Below are 20607 nucleotides of genomic sequence, written 5' to 3'. Positions count from 1 at the left end.
GTGTCAATTTGAATGTACAGCGAATTTTGTAGCAATGCAAACTTTGCCTTCAGAGATGCTTTGTCCGTAAGGCATCAAAACATGTGCGGGGAAGGTTCAACAAATGCTTGCTACAAAACATCTCCAGCCTCACTAACAATACCGAACACTTGTCTCTATACCTGAAATTTGCTACCTAAGTGTTCAGTCGTAGTATGGGGTTCAGAGTATATCTACCCAAAGCAGATAATAGATGCGACATTGCAGAATTCGGGCGAGATCGATATCACCAAAAGGCCTCACTCGAACGCACGTTAATCTAGCCTGAGCACTCGGAACGCGGTTTCTTACTTTGGAAAGAGCTTGATATCAATATGAAGCCAGACATGGCTTCATCGGATCCGGAATCCACAAGGTTGATCATTTCTAACTGTGCCACCCGATGCATCCAATCTCTTCAACAGTGCCGCACAAAAGCAGCATATATTCATGACCGGGAGATGATCAAGGTAGAAATGCAGCTCGGAGAATTCTCCCTCTGAACTCCCTTCATGGAGTTTTTGCTTCGGGCCGAGAATCGTGGGGTTACCGTCTGCAAGGGTCATCCGATCTCCAAGACGCCATTATAGGAGTTATGGAGGCATTAGACTACAGCGTTCTAAACTGTAAGTGTATTTCTAGCGAATCATTGTCACCATACTTTCACAAACAATAGAAAAGTACTGAGAATGACTCTTTTAGGCACTTCGATACTCGAGACATCCAGTCCGGTGGGATTAGCTAGGCCATTGGCTGCTATAAATGCCAAGTTCAGTTCTTCAAGACATAACGAAACAAATTGCACTCCTTCGCAAGTTCTCACTCATCATTCTCAGAATGGGCAGAGAGACTCAAGATCCTCAAGCTATCTCAGACTTCAAGGTTACAGACGACAAGGGACACGACTTAGAACCTACTTTAAAAGACGACTTTGCCCAGTATATACGTTTTCAATTTCCTGGGGTGAGCAATGTTATCCAACAACGTCTCATCAGCACCATGATTTTGCGATACAAAAAAGCTCTCTATCGGGAATTTCGCTGCGGTAAAGTTTTGGAAAGAAGTAAAAGCCCGTCAAATCCTGTGGAAATAGCACAATCATTGGGCCGCAATGAAGCAAGTCGACCTGAAAACGAAGATTCTGGTCCTGAAGCAGTGAGAAAACACAAGGAGATTTTGGAAAAGGACTGTGATGAAATTTTGGAAGCTGCTGAGGAAATTGATTGTCCTTTTTGTTGCTTAAATTTATCAGCCGGGGACCTCGTTGATGAGAGCAAGTGGGAGTAAGTCTTATATCAGCAACATGTTGACATCATAACACTCCAATCAACCCCGATTCGTTGTATCTAGGTGCTAACTATCGCAGCGAATTACATGTTGAGAATGATCTCGATTCCTATGTCTGCCTATTTGAAGGTTGCGACTCACCCGAAGAAGTGTATAGCCATAAAAAAGCATGGCTCAAGCATATGTCCTCACATTATATGCGATGGCGCTGTGCTTCTAAATCTCACGCAGAATTCCAAAGCACCACGAAGAGTGAATACATTGACCACATGAAAATTGTTCACCAGAACAAATTTACAGATACTCATCTCAGTGTCCTAGCCATCAGAATTGCGCGACCATCGATCTCTATGTTCCAACATTGTCCTTTGTGCGGCATTGAAGAAATCGATGGCAACAGGGCAGACCACGTAGCGAGACACTTGCTTCACCTTGCTCTCGTATCTCTACCCAGTTACGAAGAGCACCTAGAGTAGCAGAAAGAAGTGGAATGCTATCAGCACTATCTGTCTGTACATAATTCAGGAGATATTTCATTGCACCGTTCTCTTTCATATTTACGCAGGATGAAAACGAGTGGACGTTGAGTGAAGAGAAGAGGCGTACTTACATTGTGGTCACCAAGCTATTGAGTGCATTATAATACTGAGAAGGCATTGTTTCCTTTGTTATACTTAGTTCTTCTCTTCACATAGGCTATTTCTTTAACTTTTGTAATTTCGAAGTTTCCTTTCTTAATATTACATATTTTCTCGCGATCTCATTTCAATATACCCAAATACGTGTTATGTCCTTCTGAAACCGTGGTTGTGATAATTGTTGGGTGACTGGGTAAGCAAATAATAAAATTCTGTTGAAGATGACGAACTTCATTCGAGTTCATACTTAGCATCAGTATACATATCCTTGTCAGTAAAGTGCGCTCTGGTGCCAAGAGATAATAGGTAGAGATATTTGGTGCTCGAAATAAGTAGTAAGGTACTTGGCGATAACGTACAGGTACCTAGTACTACATACATATACGACTGCTCAAATCCGCGGCTTAATCTCAGTCTGGAAAGAAACGCTAGATCTCATCTACAATAGTTACAGCTCTGGGCGACTCATTTCTATATCCAGACGAACCAATTGACTTGACATTTTATGCCAGAAAGACATTAGCTCCGGGCTCAAAAAGAAGGTCCATTGTCCGGCACAGCGAATTACGACGGCGATCTGGGATGCGTGTTGCAAAGCCTTCTGTCGACCGCAGTTAAGCAACAAACACCGAAAGCAGAATTCAAGGTCAACGTATGTATTAGTACAGAGAAATATTCTGCGCTTAGCATACGCGATATTCTTGCCACTACAGTTCTTCAGAAGAGGGGCTGGCTGGACAAGTGATGCCAGTCTGGATCACTCTGAGCCATGATGAGGCCAACATCTAAGTTTCTACAAGAAGACTGTCACTACCCGGCACCTCCGAGCAGAAATTCTACATTGAGTTTGAAGAGGAGATTGGCGAGAGCATTGCGAGGCATATTTGGGATGCTGGTGTGCCTGCATTGTGTGCAGTTGAAGAGTCATGAACATTGCTGACGCCAGCGGATACAGAGCCCTCTGAGTTAAAAGTCTTAAAGAGGTTACCCACAGGGCGAAAACCGACCAACGCACTAGAACGAGAATGCGGCGTGGGAATTCTCGGGGGAGGCTTGAGTGTCGTCTTTCCAATGACACGACCGCCCCCTAGCCGTAGATGTATCATTCTCATGACGGACTTGGAGGAAGCAGAAAGTCGGACTAGATCAAACATGTCCCAGCTTCTTCAAGCCCGACAGGGGCACAAGTCCAACACTGCTCCTCCTGCAAGGCTTCTCTCCGAAAATCTCGACTGGGAGCAAGGACGAGAGGGAGTGTTTGGCCCGGAAGCACAAAGTCACCGTTGGGACCTTGTCCTACTCAGCGACTGCATTTACAACGTGGACATGCTTCCCGCCCTGCTCGGGACGCTTTCCGCGTTGCACGAGTCCAACACGGCAGAGACCGGCGAGCAGCCGCAGTTTACAAAAGTCTTTCTGGCGACAAACCCGCGGCATGTTTCGGAGGAAGCGCTGTTTGGCCTCTTATCAGATCAGGGGTGGACGGAGTTACACAGGCAGACATTGCCACTGCCCGTTCTTGGAGCTGAGACGCAATGTGTGGAACTGTATCTCTACGAAAAGGCGTGATAACAAATACTGAAGCAAATGCAGTTGGTGACTTGGCAGTTCCCCCTTTAAGCCGGTACACCTCCGGATACAACGTGTCATGGTTAGACGGGATTGCTAATCTGCGTCCCCTTAACTGCTGCCTCTTCAAAGATTGGTTGAGATTCTTGACTTTTGTGTTCTATGTTCTGCTCTGAAGTAATTGTTACAAACGATACAGAGTGTTTTGGGGGCTATTCGTGAGTGATTTTGGAGTATACCCATCTATTGGATGCAGTCGCAATGCAAGGGAGCATCGTTGTCCTGCTGACTCTAGCATTCTTGGAGTATTTAAGGACCCCACACATGTATATGAATAGTAACACTACGAGGCAAAACATGAGTTTCGGTCTGTTTAGCCAAAGCAAGGGGTCAGGACCTCAGTTTCTCTCGTGATGACAGCGCCCAGCTTGTAGCGAGGCAGAAGGCGATGGCACCTGGCCGTGGATCTTTCAGCACCGCCCGTTGCGTAAAAGTCAAAGATGGCGCCATAAGATTATACGACAAACGCACTTAATGAATTCTGTATTTGGTCACATTGTCATGCTTTATCGGAGTTCCGCAGAGTAGATCACTAAGCATTAGTTACCCAACAAAGAAGCTGAATAATAACGATGTTCAATACTCCGAAGAAGATCTGAATAATTCTGACGGAATTGAAGCACCCGCTCAATCACACAAGGCAAAAGCGAATGCCGAAACACGCAACAACTACTCGCCCCCTCAGGAGATTTGCGTTTGTCTTTTTACTTTATGTCTCCGGGTGGCTCCTTGACCTGTGGATAGGTTGCGGTGAGGAATGAGCGTAATGTGACTTGATGGCTCCGTATCTGCGGAATATTTCGATCCACTGGGGCTGCGGAGTTTGACGATTTGATTGCCTTGTCCAAGTAATTGAGATATGATGGTACAGGTTGAGGGATGCAAGGGATCGTAGCGCCGTTGTTTGCTTTCGAAGCTGTGCCATTATCCGCTTTCTACATGTACTTTGGCTTTCACGGAGAAATGAAGGAGGTACCTGCACGTGTAAGTATGAGTACAGCCGTCTGCATGTAGTATTGCTCGGTGATGGTTGGTGATGTGGCGTAATCTTGGCATTTGGGGCTTCAGCGCTGATAATCCTGGCCTTCATTCCTTGTTCGTTTGATACCCAAGCAGGATGATGGTTCAAGGATGTAATCTTCTTGGTGCCAGGGTGCTGTTAGAACTGCTACTACTACCTCGAATAGACACTCTGTTTCCGTACCGTACAAATTCTCATTTCGTGATGTGTTATTACAGGGGCAGCATTTCTTCCATTCCTCTGCTTGTTTCTGCCGTGTGGGGGCTGGTATGGTCGATCTTTGAGAGGGTCTTTCCTGTGGTTGAGATTGTGATTGTTTACGGAATTAAGAATGGAATTAAGCGTTTACGAGATACGGAAGCCTTACTCCATCTAGATGCCCCAGACATGGGAAGGGCTGCTGTGCAGTAAGTCGGAACTTCGCCTATCAAATGGGAGAGTTGATGCCTGATGTCTTTCTCGAAATATCCCAAATCCGACAACGATACGATATTGCGGATAAAGCGAAAAGCGCTCTTTGCGGTCCGTTTCTCTGATGACACGCAGACATACTTGTAATGATAATTGCCGAGTAGTGTCTGCATCGGAGCTGGTGTGCTCCCTTGTCTTGAGCAAAATGGAGCCACTTATACGACTGAGGTGTTGTTATTAGTAACAAGCGGGATAACGCTGTGCCGGATTGCGCCTCCTTTTGAGTGGGAGTCATCCGGCGAGCAAGTTGCATATTAACCGACCGACGGTGGGTGGAGGGCGTATTACGAAGGCTAGTGCAAAGAGAGAGGCCGACTATTTCTCCACGCGTTGATTCGCACATGTTCTAAATCCTGACACGCAAACACGGTCGGTTTACCTCAACACGCCGTTGAGCATGTTTTCTTGATGCGGAGGTGATGGCGGGGGCTGAATCCCAAGAATTGCAATTTCCCACTGAGGGAAGGCTCGCCACCCAAACGTCGAAATTTTCAGTTCTCGGATCGGCAATCTCAGCCTGTAGGAACCAAGGAACGAGCCCAGGGTCGGCGGGTGCCGCGCCCGCCGGCTTGATGAAAGACCCATATGCTGAACTAGCTCGGAGGAGGCCGAATTCGTAAGCCACAAACGAGAGTTGGCGTATTAACGGTGATTCGTACTCGTATGTATGTCATAGACAACATGCGCTTGTATAAGACAATCAAAACAATGGATTTTGCTGCGACAAGGACGGGATGGCTGAAAAGTGTCTCAGTCTCCTCATGGCAGTTTGTGACCACTTACCACATTGTACCAGTGCGGACCGAAACGGGGCAAACAACGAACGGCGTGGCCAACAGGGGCGCGGGCCGCAACCCCCCGGTTGTAGGAAGAAGAAGTGGGCAAAAAAAGAAAAGTCAGCGAGCGCCGAGCGCCGCACCCTCCAAGCCGTGAGGCGGGCTTAACAGTCCGTGCTGGTCTGTTTCATCCCATATCAAAAGATTTTATATTGGCACGCGCGCCGTGAAATATCAGTGGTGCCGTGTTACATCCGGTGACATTTCCAAGTTGAGAAGTGACAAGAGAGGGGATGTCGCGAATCAAGATAGGCGGTGATTGAACCTGTGTTCTATGTCGTTCGTAGCCGATCAAAGGAGAGTTGTGGATCGATTGTAGTATGGGCTGTCAACCCCTACATGATGGGGGCTAGAGATAGAGAAGCGGTGATGTATTGAGGTCGTTTCGACCGCTTCTTGGACCAGACCACCACCAGGAGGGAGCTGTATGCTTGGCATCAGAAAAACGAGAATGAAAGAAAAAAAAGTCTGGGGAGTAAGCTGTTTATCGACGGATTTGCTATGGGTAACTTTCTCATCGAAATCTCTCCAGCTGAGCACGACCCTTGCGTTCGGGGCTCCGTAATCCTAAAACTCGGAGTTGCTGAGTCGTTCTAGCACCAAACGCCCCATGATTCTGACCAAGCGCAGCGCCACTGGTCGCACGCCATGATCCATCGTGCTGTTGGCTTATTGGCTTATTGCCGTTTTAGGCATCCTCAAAATGCCCGAACACGATTGATGCCATGTTCTATCCGTTCTTTCACACCAGCGTATAGCAATTCAGTTCAACGCTGTGCTGTACAATCACAGAAACACAGAAGCCCATCAGTTGAATATTCAACAGATTGCCACCGATGAGATTGTCACGGCTGGCCACTGCCGCCATTGTTGCTTTGATAGAAGAGTCAGCTTGACGAGAGGCTTGCGGCTCTAACTCCGTATTTCCGATTTCCGGAAATGAACCTTATTAATAAGAATGCGTCAACATGTTATTCCGGCTCCAGAGCATGAAATAGGGAACTGGTCATCTCATCGGCCCCAATATTGGAGAAGAACGTCAAAGTCTGACAGCTTGGCCTGTGGAACTTGTATCGGTCACAGCGATGGCTGAATATTCCTCCTCCGGATACCTGTCGTCTGCGTGACTGTCTGTATTGCCTCCATGAACAAACAGCAACATCGTCGTAGTTAGTCATATGTACTCGTACGTACTTGGAGTAAGCAATCGGATACTCATCGTAGCAATGATCCATAGTCCAGCTGTACAAGAACTTCCAGTAGCTCTCCTGGAATGCCCCACTGCCTCCGGTACCCCCAATCTGTGCATCCAGAGTGGATTCTTGTCGCCGCTTGGCCGGGTTTTACCTGGTGAACGGCTGTAGCTCCGGCTTTGCCCCTCGCCTTCGGACTTTTGACGGTCAAGCTGTGCTGGCAAACTCGAGCTGCCGCCCTGCAGGTGGGCCATGAGTCTGTTGGCCGGGAAGTGGGAAGTATGTCAGAGAGCTTTGTCCTTGTCATAGGGCGAGGTTGGATGCCGTTATCTGGCCCCAGAAATCTTGGCAGGCCAAAAGAACCCCCTTGGAGCTCCGCAGGCCCCCGATTTTTTTTTTGCTTTGCGCTTTTCTTTAGCCGTGAGGAAATGAATAAAAACTCTAGGCGTCCTACTTTTTGCTCAGCTGTTGTTTTGGTCATCGCTTGATAACCAATTTTGGTTGTCATCGAGAGTCTTTCTCTGTTGGGGTTGTTTGATATCCTCCTTCTCTACTAATCTCTGCATTGTGATTTTTTTTTTCTTTCGTCTGGTAGAATCACACCGCTCGAGCCCACCGCTTACTCTTTTTGCTTCATCTGATCTCACCATACAAACGACCAAAGAAATAATTGCATTCACTCGTCGTTAGAACCTCAATAATAATTCTGTCTGGACTATTGGAACTTGACCATACTTTACGTCCAAAGTATCCTTCGTTCACCAATTCTCGGCGACGATCCTTTTTGGACAACTATAATACCGACAACGACTTTCATCTTTTCAAGCATCTATACAAATAGCAGCTTCGTACAACTCTCCAAAAAGTAACCACAATGGCTGGGGAGCAGCCTCCTCTCAAGGAGGAGTCGCTGCCTAGCACGGCAAACTCGGCGACGGCAAAGGAGCTTGGTGAGCAATTGGATTCAAACTCTGTGGAGACTCAGGTTGAAGGTGATCGCTCTTCTAAGGAACTTGCCAGAGTTCAGACGGGCGTCTCTGTTGAGCAAGCTGAGGCTCACTTTGCCGGTCTGCAGCGCGAGTTTACTGGTGTTTCTCGAGCGAGTCGCAAGAACAAGCACCAATCTACTTCCGACCCCGAAAAGGGGGCCACTGTCACAGCAGAGGATGATGACGTCTCTCTCTTCGACTTAGAGACTGCTCTCCGAGGCGATCTTGACGCCAGCACCGAGGCCGGAATTCGATCGAAACATATCGGAACCTGCTGGGATGGTCTGACCGTCAAGGGTATCGGCGGCTTCACCAACTTTGTCAAAACCTTCCCCGATGCCATCATCGACACCTTCAACGTCATCTCTCCACTGCTAAGCATGGTCGGCCTAGGCCCGAAGTTTACTGAGGCTACGCTGCTTGATGGCTTTCAGGGCGTGTGCAAGCCAGGAGAGATGATTCTGGTTCTGGGAACTCCAGGCTCTGGTTGCACCACCTTCCTCAAGGCCATTGCTAACCAGCGATATGGATACACTGGAGTCCATGGAGATGTCTTTTATGGTCCATGGACTGCGCAAGAGTTCAAGCGATACCGTGGTGAAGCCGTCTACAATGCTGAAGACGATGTGCACCACCCTACGTTGACTGTTGAGCAGACTCTGGGATTCGCTTTGGATGTCAAGATGCCTGCTAAGCGACCTGGCAACATGTCCAAGACTGAATTCAAGGAGCACATCATCACTCTGCTACTCAAGATGTTCAACATTGAACACACTAGAAAGACCATTGTTGGTGATGCCTTCGTTCGTGGTGTGTCTGGTGGTGAGCGAAAGCGTGTCTCCATCGCGGAAATGATGATCACAAACGCTTGCATTCTCTCTTGGGACAACAGCACTCGTGGTCTCGATGCCAGTACTGCCCTTGACTTTGCAAAGAGTTTGAGGATTCAGACGGATCTCTACAAAACTTGCACCTTTGTCTCTCTGTACCAAGCTTCCGAGAACATCTACAAGCTCTTTGACAAGGTCATGGTGATTGATGAGGGACGACAAGTCTACTTTGGCCCTGCAAAGGATGCACGTGCCTATTTCGAAGGCCTTGGTTTCCTGCCGCAGCCAAGACAGACGACTCCTGACTATGTTACTGGCTGTACTGACGAATTCGAGCGTGAATATCAACCTGGAAGATCTGCAGAAAACGCCCCTCACAGCCCAGACTCACTCAGGGATGCATTCAAGGCATCGCCTTACCAGAAAATGATTGAAGATGAAATTGCCGAGTACAAGGCAAACCTTGAGCATGAAAAGCAGAAGCACGACGATTTCTTGGTTGCCTTTAAGGAAGGCAAACGTGGCACATCTAAGCGAAGCCCCTATCAAGTCGGTTTCCATATCCAAGTCTGGTCTATCATGAAACGACAGTTTATTCTCAAGCTCCAGGATCGATTTAACCTGATCGTGGGCTGGAGTCGCAGTATCCTCGTCGCCATCGTTCTCGGAACCCTGTATCTGAATCTCGGTCAAACTTCCGCCAGTGCTTTCAGCAAGGGTGGTTTGTTGTTTGTAGCACTCCTGTTTAACGCTTTCCAGGCCTTCTCAGAATTAGGAGGAACAATGTTGGGGCGTCCACTGGTCGCAAGACACAAGGCATACGCATTCCATCGACCTTCGGCTCTCTGGATTGCCCAAATCTTTGTGGATCAAGCGTTTGCAGCCAGTCAAATTCTTGTCTTCTCCATCATCGTCTATTTCATGACAGGCCTAGTTCGAGATGCCGGCGCATTCTTCACCTTCTATCTGATGATTCTCTCTGGTAACATTGGAATGACGCTCTTTTTCCGAATTCTTGGCTGTGTCAGCCCTGATTTCGACTCTGCCATCAAGTTTGCCGTCGTTATTATCACGCTTTTCATCACCACGTCCGGATATCTCATTCAGTATCAATCCGAAAAAGTCTGGCTTCGCTGGATCTATTGGATCAATATTTTGGGCCTCGCATTTAGCTCTTTGATGGAGAATGAGTTTGAGAGAATTGATCTCACCTGTACCGCCGAATCGCTTATTCCATCCGGTCCTGGATATACTGACATCAACCATCAAGTCTGTGTTCTGCCTGGTTCAAACGCTGGCACAACCTTTGTCCGAGGCCGTGACTACATCTCTCAGGGTTTCGATTACCTTCCTGGCGACTTGTGGCGCAACTGGGGTATTGTCATGGCGCTGATTGTGTTCTTCCTCTTCCTAAACGTGCTCCTTGGTGAGATCGTCAAGTTTGGCATGGGTGGAAACAGCTTCAAGGTTTACGCAAAGCCTAACAAGGAGCGAGAAGAATTGAACAAAGCCTTGGCCGACAAGCGCGACGCCAAGCGCAAGGATAGATCTAACGAGGAAGGTTCTGAGTTGATCATTAACTCGACTAGCGTTTTGACTTGGGAGAGCCTCAACTACGATGTGCCTGTCCCCGGTGGTACCCGACGTCTTCTCAACAACGTTTTTGGATATGTGAAGCCAGGTGAACTTACCGCCTTGATGGGAGCGTCTGGCGCTGGAAAGACCACACTCCTCGATGTCTTGGCATCTAGAAAGAACATTGGTGTCATCTATGGCGACGTTTTGGTAGATGGTGCCAAGCCCGGAAAGCAATTCCAACGATCCACCTCCTATGCTGAGCAGCTCGATGTTCATGAGCCCACTCAGACAGTCCGTGAAGCTCTTCGATTTTCTGCTGAACTCCGCCAACCTTTCGAAACCCCTATCCCCGAGCGCCATGCATATGTGGAAGAGATCATCTCTCTGTTGGAAATGGAGAACATTGCCGACTGCATCATCGGATCCCCTGAAGCTGGCTTGACCGTCGAACAGCGCAAGCGTGTGACCATTGGAGTTGAACTTGCCGCCAAGCCCGAATTGCTCCTGTTCTTGGATGAGCCTACTTCCGGTTTGGACAGTCAGAGTGCCTTCAATATTGTTCGTTTCCTGAAGAAGCTGGCTGCCGCTGGGCAGGCAATTCTCTGCACCATCCACCAGCCCAACGCTGCGCTTTTCCAAAACTTCGACCGTCTTTTGCTGCTGCAGCGAGGAGGACGCACTGTCTACTTTGGCGATATTGGCAAGGATGCTGCTGTTCTGCGCGCCTACCTGGCACGCTATGGTGCCGAAGCTGCCCCTACCGACAACGTTGCAGAGTATATGCTTGATGCCGTCGGTGCCGGTAGCATGCCCCGAATTGGTGACCGTGACTGGGCTGATATCTGGGAAGACAGCCCTGAATTTGCTCATACCAAGGATGTCATCATCGAGCTGAAGCGAGAGCGCATGGCCGCTAACCAGGCAAGCCCCGGACTTGAAAAGGAGTACGCCTCTCCTCTTTACCACCAGATGAATGTTGTTGTCCGACGCATGTTCCGAGCTTTCTGGCGCTCGCCCAACTACCTGTTTACTCGCCTGTTTGCCCACATTGCTGTCGCCATTATCACTGGTCTCACGTATCTCAACTTGGACAACTCGAAGTCTTCTCTTCAGTACAAGGTCTTCGTCATGTTCCAGATCACAGTGTTGCCCGCCATCATCATGTCGCAGGTCGAAATCATGTACGCCATGAAGCGTGCACTCTTCTTCCGCGAATCCTCGTCCAAGATGTACTCAACCTCTTCGTTCGTCACGGCCATCATTCTCGCTGAGATGCCTTACTCTGTCCTCTGTGCGGTCTCGTTCTACCTGCCCTTGTACTTCATGCCTGGCTTCCAAACCGACCCCTCGCGTGCCGGTTTCCAGTTCTTCATGGTTCTCATCACAGAACTGTTCGCTGTCACCCTGGGCCAAGGTCTCTCCGCGCTTACTCCCTCACCTCGTGTCTCTACCCAGTTTGATCCTTTCATTACCATTGTCTTCGCTCTCTTCTGTGGTGTTACCATTCCGTATGCGCAGATGCCCAAGGGCTGGCGTGTCTGGCTCTACCAGCTCGATCCTTTCACTCGTCTCATCGGTGCTTGTGTTACCACTGCACTACATGGACTCGAAGTCGTTTGCAAGCCCAGCGAGCTGAACAGATTCACCGCCCCTAACGGTACAACCTGCGGCGAGTACATGCAGCCTTTCTTCGAAAGGGGTGCCCCGGGATATCTCGTTTCCAACAGCACCTCAGACTGCGAGTACTGCTCATACAAGGTTGGCGATGAGTTCTACACACCATTGAGCTTGAGCTTTGACCATCGCTGGAGAGACTTGGGTATCTTCCTCTGCTTCGTCGTCAGCAACATTACCATTCTCTATCTGGGTGTATGTTTTCCTCATTTTCCGTTTTACGATTTGATCCAGTTTGCTAACTCTGTTTCTTTAGAGCCGATTCGTCAACTACAACAAGAGGTAAAGGGGATGGGAAAGATATTTGCGACGACTTGCATGTCTGCGCATGTACGATTTGAAGCACATGAGTGAAGGAATTTCGCATCGCATGAAGAAAAGTTTCAAAAGTTATCAAGAACCCATGATTTATGCTTTCTGGAGCCATTAGATCTTGAAATTAAATGATATCAATTAGATGTAAATAGTTTAATAATGAAGCAAAGAATGAGTTCAATATGTGGTTAAGTCTACCTAGATGTCTAGTAAATGTCTACCATTTTTATCTCAACTCCCAACATTTGTGGAATAGAAGGGACGAATTCCTCTGTTCGCTAGTTGATGGAACGAGGTTGTCTTTCCTGTTCGTCTCGAGTATTGCTTAGATATCAGGACCCTATAGCCATTGACTACAAGGACAAACGTCTATGTTGAGAGCGTGAGCTAAATCTAGTTATATAAGTAGCAGACGTGATCAACCCTATAACGGTTAGTCATAGCACACTTCGCAAGACTAACCATATCAACACACTTCAGTTATATGATACCTCCAAGAATTTCCCTCCCGAGCGACAATGAAAGTAGAGTGTACTCATATGAGCAAGTTCTTATAGAAGTAAGAGAGTGTGACGAAAACAAATACCAGATATTATGGATAACTACTGGTAGATTTAGGAAAGCTATTTGGGAACAAAGGGATTGCGTACAAATGTAAGGCTAGTCTACAACCCTTCTCCCTGGAACTGAGAATGACTTCAATCTTGCTTTTGCATATTACTCTGTTACTAATAGGAGTTCACAACATAATTGCGAGAACTATCCAAGAATACTTATTTTTAAGCCAAACTGGGAGACTGAAGAAGTTGGAAGAAGATCAACAAGTATACAGGCCAAGTAATTTCGCTGCGAGCTGATTGCATTCACTATATATGCGCCTTGAAGCTCACGAATTTTACTTATGATATATCATCCACGAAGTAAGAGAAGTCCCTTGGCTTCAAACTTATACCCCGATAGACTCGTAAGGCGATTGAAAAGTAGATTGTGAAGTTGTTAGTCGATTGGCCAATACTACCTAACTCAATGGAGGCTGTACCACACATTCTGCTGACAGTCCAAGTCTGAAAAAAATGTGGTTAATAGATAGACCCTACTAGAGAGTCATTTCTTGTGATACAAGATTATAGTACATATCTGCTGATATGAGTCAATGCCGCTCTACTCTTACAACTGCTCCATTGCGTCACAATTCCCATCTCGGCTACGTCCGACTTCAGCCGGCGCCTTCACCTCCGATCCGGCCCCGCCCACCGGCACCTCCGAAGATCTGCGCCGGGGCATTGCTCAATAGCTCGCTCCAATTTCGGCTCTTTCGACACTACAGACGCTCGTAAAGATACACGAAGGAAGCAGTATCACGGAATACGAGGCGCACAAGCGAGAGAGAGAGAGAGAGAAGAGCCGAACAAGTGGAGCGTCCACTCGCTTTGCTTACCACATTAAATTGATGTCGGTCGTCAATAATGGCCTGGATACGGGTAGGCGCAGGACAATCGCTCAGCATCATCTTTGCAGCTGGGCGACGCAAAAGGGGGCCCTGTCTGGCTGGCCGCAGCAGTTTAGCGGCATCGAGCGACAGACATGTGCTGCGCCAGGCTGAGGCCAATATATGCAGCGTGTCGTGCGCATATGCGTCCCAAGTCGAAAGGGCTTCTCAGCAAATCTGGCATCTGTGCAACATCGGTATCTCCAGGTTACATTCCCAGTCGAATGCGGGCGAGGGGAGAAGGAGGGGGAGATATGGAATACACCGTGCTTCTCTTCCCCCCCGCTTGTGCGTGTGCTAGTCGAGAGCTGACAATGCGTTACTGTATGGGATGGTGATCTTGAGGATGACTACATGCAACATGTCTGCTCAGCCAGTGAGCACGTAAGACGTCAGACTCCTTCAACGCAGTCACGCATGGAAGACAGCACCGTTTGGGGCAGTTTGCGTGCTTCCGGCCTTTCGTCCCATCGCCCTACGGCGCACATGGACCTGCATTTCTCATTCCATGTCTTGGGATTCCTGTCATCATGTAACACACAGCCCCCGGCATGAACCACGGCCGCAGCCCTGTTTTTTTCTCCTCCCGCCAGATGGAGCAAAGAAGCAGAGAAAAAGGCAATGATGACGAGAGAAGACTTTTGTCCCCAGAACAACTCCCACCGTACACATGCATGCCATTAAACCACCCCCCGGCCGTGATTGGCCTTGCCAGTCGCAAATCCCTCTTTCGCTGCTGCAGAGCCCGTCAGGTGAGTCGGATTATGCAAGTCATCCTCCACGGTCCAATCCTAAGCGCCCAAACAGTTTGCAGTTCAGCAATACTGCAAACCACGCTATTGAGGCACCGCGTGGTGGCTGCGCTGGTTAATCGCGGCTTTCGGGGCGCTCCGAATCCAAATGGACCCATCCCAGTCGGTTTTTTTTTTTTTTATACAGATGCCCAACCTAACTTATGCATCTGCCTTTTGGGAGCCAACGACCTATCAAAGCGCCGCCCTTGCCTACCTTAGCCAGGTAACAACTGTATCATCATTTTTATGACATGGCTAGTGGGAATTGTTCAGGCCCCAAATCGGGCTGAAAGTGAGGGGGTCTCGACAAGGTGAAGGAAAAGAAGAAGAAGAGACACACGCCATGCCCCCCATGCCATGCGCAAATACTCTCACATTCATCTCATGCCGTGGCCACTATCTTTCCGTGGGCCCAAGACAGGGCTGAGAGTGAGCCGCTTGAGACCCTGTGATACTCAGCCAGCGCAGCGGCCAGTGCCATGTAGAGTGATGTGATGTGATGTGTCTCTCGGTGACACAATCCTGTGGCTCCAACAGAAATAGAACCAGACGCTTTGTTGTACGCAGCTCTTGGTGATACGCAAAGGACAAAGAGGCCTTTCGTCTCTTCTTCCGCCGCCTTATGCAGCCCCATTCCTGCTTGTCCTAATGACATGGCCCCGAAGTAATAGTAGCTGGGCACACCTAAACGCCCAGAAAAGAAAACAAGGAAAAACATCCTAGTAGAGAGGAGACAAAGAACACCACAAAAAACCCACTGCCTACCGCATTACGCACCTAGGCAAACGCATGCTCTTCTCCGCACGAGAGCCCAGCACCATCAAGGAAAAAAGAAGAAAAAGCAAACACAACAAACTTGGAGGGGGAGTGTGCTTAATGCAAGACTCTTCTCCTCTCCCCTCTTTCTGTTGCGCAAAAAAAAAAAAAACGACATGGGATCCGCTTCAATCTTCCCGTCGTACAGTGCAGGGCTCTTTCGGCTCGGACGTGGGCGGCTGGATTAGCCAGTTTCATTCGATTGAAACCTGCTACCTTTTCTTTTTTCTTTTTTCTCCCCCAAAAGACGTCGACCATACAGAAGCTGCATTGATAGGTTGCCACTCGATAGGAAGAAAAAAATGAGTCAAGTGAGGCTGAGGACGGGAATCCATTATGCACGCATGGATAGCTTCTTGCTGAGCCGGCATTCCAGCCTGATGCGCACTACGAGGCTGATGATTGAGACATGGGGGGCTGGTTCTGCGCCATGGACTGTCGTACCGTAGCTAAGAAAACCCCCATGGTGATGATTCCAGTTGAAACCCCGAGACATGAGAGAGAGAGAGACAGAGAAAGAAAATTATTGAAGGGGACGTCTACAGCTGTCATACTTGACTTGGCCATTGCCCGCGAGACAAGACGGGCACTTGTAGCTCCTTACTATGAGACATGAAGATGAGACAAGCACAGCCTCCGAATAAGCACGACGAGTTCATGCCGCCTTTCAAGCAATTCACCAACCTTCTTCTTTGTCATTACTGCTGTGTGTCGTCTAAGCACGTCTCAGGTGCTCAATTCAGCGTATGGTTAGTCACAGATTGAGACCAGATCTGCACGAAGCAGCTCATCCCAAGACCTGACCTACCACCAAATACACCAGCCATTCTACAGCATCCATCTAAAGCCTTCCCAAGCAGTAAACCTTCATTATACCGCCAACTTACACCATAAAAGCCACATACAGGTACACACAACGTTCCCAACCAATCCTCGTACTTGTATCCCCCAACCCAACCCAGTAGCAACGTAAAAACCAGAACGAAAAGCAGCAACAGCGTATACCTAAAGAGAATCCTGTAGCATTCAATTCGTCTGCCTAATCCCAAATCATGCTCCATTCCCCAGAAAGATAGAATAGCACAAAACCCATCTTAAAAGCATCATTACCTATCACCTACAAAGCCCCTTCGTTATACAACTCCACGTAGTGAGTTAAAAACATGAGTACACGTAAAATAAAAGACGAAAGACGTGGCAAACCGCCCTTGGAGAGACGTGGACAGACGTCATCGCCAAGACATCTCTTCAGCATTGTAACGGCGGGCTGATGCCGTATTCCAACACGTCTCTTCTACGGAGCTTTATCGCCCTATGGGGATGGATACACATCGTGTGGCCTCCAGTTTCATATTAACAAGCCGTTGGCTTTTACAATTTACATTGAGACATGAAGGGGACATAGACCGCTATCCACACTCTTACCTACATACATGCAGGGCAAACCCCTACCGCATCACTCCACAAAAGGCTGCAGTGGGAAAAAAGACACGTCGTAGACATACACAGTATCACACGAATGGAGCCTGAAAAGTTCATATAGAGGGGGATAAATATTCGAGCTCATCAAAGCCATCATCATTTTGCAGTAAACTAAAGTCCTCCATCTAGTATTCCCAATCTCAAAATTCTCAATAAAAAAACACTCTGTAAAATCGTTGCTGCCGCAGCACATTAAACCCAAGAAAAGAAATAAAAAAAGAAAGAAAGATAATCAGTCAATAAAAGTCATGTAAAACAGACAACCTCGCCACCTTGCTGTCGCTTTTGTTTTTTGCTCCTCCCGCCTCGTCTCCTCCCGCTTGCTTGCGACGCGCCCGAAATGATAACGCTGGGTATCTCTAGATGGAAAAATGCCCCGTGTCTCGGTGTCTCCTCCCCGTGTGCATTGGTGGTAGTACAGGTCGCCCTTAAAAGAAATCTGTCTTTTGAATAACCGAAAAGAAAGGAAAGGAAAGCCATTCATCGCTCCGAGACCGAGTTTCAGAACATAGGAAATAGAAATGAAAGAGTCCGTAAGATTGGGTATCCATAGGAAATCTCCGGACGAGAACAAAAACAGGCAATAGTATTAGTGTACAGTCTTGCGTCTTTCTTGGGCCATTCCATCCGGTGGAGTGGGCCATTATTCAACTTCGATGGTCCGGGATCCTAGGGAAGTTGCCAATTGGATAACAATTAAAGGAAATATTAAAAAGGATACGTGAGACGCTTGGTCATATGAAAAACATAGTCCAGGGCAAATTCATATGCATCTCCTCTTTAATGGGTCGCTCCCGGAACAGTCCTCTGTAGGGGGATCGATTATCCTGGATTGTGGGAATTGATAGTGTCCTCACAGTAAGATAGTGAAAGTAAAATAATAACCAGCAAATGGCCTTTAGGAAGATGGGTTTTGCAGAATGCCCTCACAGTTGGCATCGAATCTGAGGCTGAAGAGTCTCACGCTCTGCATAAACTTCTCGGTCTTGGCAAGCTCTCGGTCGCGACCGAAGAGGGTGTCCACGAACTCAACGCCAGAGTTCTTGCCCAGACCCGACTGCTTCTTCTTCGCAGCCTTGAGCATAGGAGCCTCGCAGGCCTTGAGCAATCCGCGAAGCTTCTCTGTGAGACGCTCGCCGGCGTCAATAAAGTCGGTCATAATCTCTCGGTTTTCGGTGCTGCGAACGCGGCCAACGATGTCCTCCGCACGCTTGACCTTGCCAGAGAGCTGAATCAGCAAGAGCCAGAGCTCGCCCGCCATGTCGGCAATGGGAGAGTTGGCACCCGCTCGGTAGACGGTCCAGTCGTAGATCCACTTGCCCAGGCTGTTGGCGTCAAAGACGCTGCCGAGGAGCAGAATGGGCTCCTCTGAGGGGTCCCAGTTCTTGAGGGAGTAGCCCGTGGGAATCCGGTGCTTTCGAGCATCAGCTTCGGTAGCCTTGGGTGTCGTCGCGGCGGCAGCAGCCGCCTTTGTGCGGTAGGCCTGAGTCGATGGACGGACGGTGGATGGTCTTTGGGGAACATTGGCCGCTGACGAGCGGCGGGCGTGGCCGTGGCTGGTGGGAGGTCGGACATGTGTAGGGGGGATGTGCGACTGCGGTGAGTCGTAGGCATCACGGCTGTAGTCGGCGTAGTAAGCGGCGGTACCCTGTGGGTAGTCGTCGTGATTAGTGTACCGTATCCCTTCATAATCATGAACATGATGCGAATTCCTGCGACCCTTTGTTCGAGACTCGGCAAGCAACACATAGGTGCGCCCCGAAGCCTCGAAGATCTCGTCCTCGTCGGATTCTCCAAACGGAGTTGTAGCCCGGACATAGGTGTGAGAGAATCGGCGGTCGTGCCAGGCAGGAATTTGAAACGACCCGGAGGGCCCGCGCGACGACGAAAAATATTTGGGACTCACATCAACCGTGGCATACTGGCCGGAGCTGTTGTATCGGGGCGAATCTACTGGAGCCCGAGGCGTAGATGCGCCGGCCTGAGAATAGCTGCTGGCCCGGCTGTGAGCTGCACGCGTTGCCGGGCGTCGAGGCGTCGTCTCGAGCCAGCTTGGCCGCGGTGATGGGGTTGGAGTGGCGGATGACATTCGTGTATATTCCCACTCGTGGATCGGAGTCGATCCAGGTGTTCGTGGTGATGGGTAGTTCATTCTGTGACGTCTCCTCTTGCAATGTCCACTGTGACACTCGCTCCTCAACCTCTCCTCCAATGAAGGAGCTGGCGACGTATCGTTGAATGGATATGCTTCTGTGCTTCGTTCGAAACGCAAGGTAAGACTGAAAGTGGACAAGATTCGAGACTCCTTTGCTCAAAGCCTTGTCTGCTCTCGGTGAGGGAATGGGGGACGTGGGAGGTTATGGGTGTATGATATTAAGATGTGAGAGAGAGAAAGCAATAAAAAAAAGCCCGTCACCTTGGTATGTAGTCGGAAGAGTAAAAGTTGAAAGAGTTATTACGTCTTGCGTCAAACATGACCAATCTACAACAGGATCGTTTTTATCGTATCCCCCTTGGGTGGTAGTGGTAATGCCAGCGCTGTGGCAATTGTTGGGGGCCCGTGAAGAGCGTGACAGCTGGTGAGGTGATGGTGGATGTCGTCGGCGTTGGACGATGCAATGCTGCAGGTGGAGATGAGGTTCATTGGCAGATGCCAGAACCAAAACGATCAGATGCGTAAGTCGGAGAGAGGAAGAAGCAAGAGTCGGGTGTGCGGGCATGCATTCGAGGTATATATTGTGGCCGCAACAAATTTTGCCTTGGTGGGCGTTGAGCCAGAACCAGACAGGGAGCAGGCCTCTTAGTGAGAGACGAGGGCAGCCACAGGCATGCGACAGGGGACAGGGGGCCTGAACGAGGTCGGTGGGAGGTGGAGGGGGCGTGGTGTTATCGGGGCTTAGTCACTGTGGAACCTTCCCGTGGATGCCACACAGTGCTCGAAGCGTCGCCCGACACGGAGCCTATGATGGATGTTGCTGACTGGACCTGGACTGGATTCCTCGCTCGTACTGCACTTTTGTATGGTTGCACCCAAGCGCAGACCGGGGCCAGCGAGCTGTTGCTTCCAGCAGCTTCCGCGCACAAGAGGCAGCCCGACTGCGCTTCCTGGCCTTGATTTGACGGCACTCTGCCGGCGTTGGATCTTGCTCGGGGGCGATTCAGCCGGCTTGCGCAGCTGAACGGGCTCTAGGGGCTCCCAGAAGCCCGTTGCGAGTATGACTCTTTAGTGGACGACCAACCACCGAGCCAGCCTTTCGGTTTCGTATCGCTCACCCAGAAAAGCACGAGCACTCCGAGTGGCGTGAAAAGATGCTCCGGGTTTGCACGCTGTGCGGCCTTGGGATGTGCCAGGGTTTGACGATGGTTGCCCTAGCTGTGTGCTTCGTGCTGGTACCGTATCTCGAATCGATTGCAGACAGACGACTCGTGGCCCTGGCTCTAATGCGACTGAGCGCTCCCCAGTCCAATTTACCGGGACTGGATAAGCGAAATGATGGAGCCTAGGGGTAATGAATCCTAGCTTCCGCTGCGGCTGGGGAGTCCACCA

General features: G+C 49.2%; 3 protein-coding genes across 3 annotated transcripts; 2 read left to right on the top strand and 1 right to left on the bottom strand.

Annotated features, from left to right (window-relative positions):
- Positions 1-3095: 3095 nt before the first annotated feature.
- Positions 3096-3512, top strand: T069G_02865 (lysine methyltransferase domain-containing protein; the record flags this gene model as incomplete). Its single annotated transcript, XM_056170075.1, has 1 exon — positions 3096-3512. One exon carries the CDS (start codon positions 3096-3098, stop codon positions 3510-3512), a length of 417 nt encoding a protein of 138 aa, XP_056030967.1.
- Positions 3513-7967: 4455 nt separating this feature from the next.
- On the top strand, positions 7968-12450 carry T069G_02864 (ABC-2 type transporter domain-containing protein; the record flags this gene model as incomplete). The annotated part of the gene is made up of 2 exons (XM_056170074.1): positions 7968-12359; positions 12421-12450. The coding sequence occupies 2 exons, from the start codon at positions 7968-7970 to the stop codon at positions 12448-12450; spliced, it is 4422 nt and encodes a 1473-aa protein (XP_056030966.1).
- Positions 12451-17958: 5508 nt separating this feature from the next.
- Positions 17959-19212, bottom strand: T069G_02863 (uncharacterized protein; the record flags this gene model as incomplete). Its single annotated transcript, XM_056170073.1, has 1 exon — positions 17959-19212. The coding sequence occupies one exon, from the start codon at positions 19210-19212 to the stop codon at positions 17959-17961; it is 1254 nt and encodes a 417-aa protein (XP_056030965.1).
- Between the last annotated feature and the right edge of the window lie 1395 nt (positions 19213-20607).

Source organism: Trichoderma breve, chromosome 2 (genome assembly GCF_028502605.1).
Source record: "Trichoderma breve strain T069 chromosome 2, whole genome shotgun sequence".
Taxonomy (NCBI): Eukaryota; Fungi; Ascomycota; class Sordariomycetes; order Hypocreales; family Hypocreaceae; genus Trichoderma; species Trichoderma breve.
The sequence above is the reverse complement of the archived record's forward strand: the minus strand, read 5'-3'. Positions and strand labels throughout refer to the sequence as shown.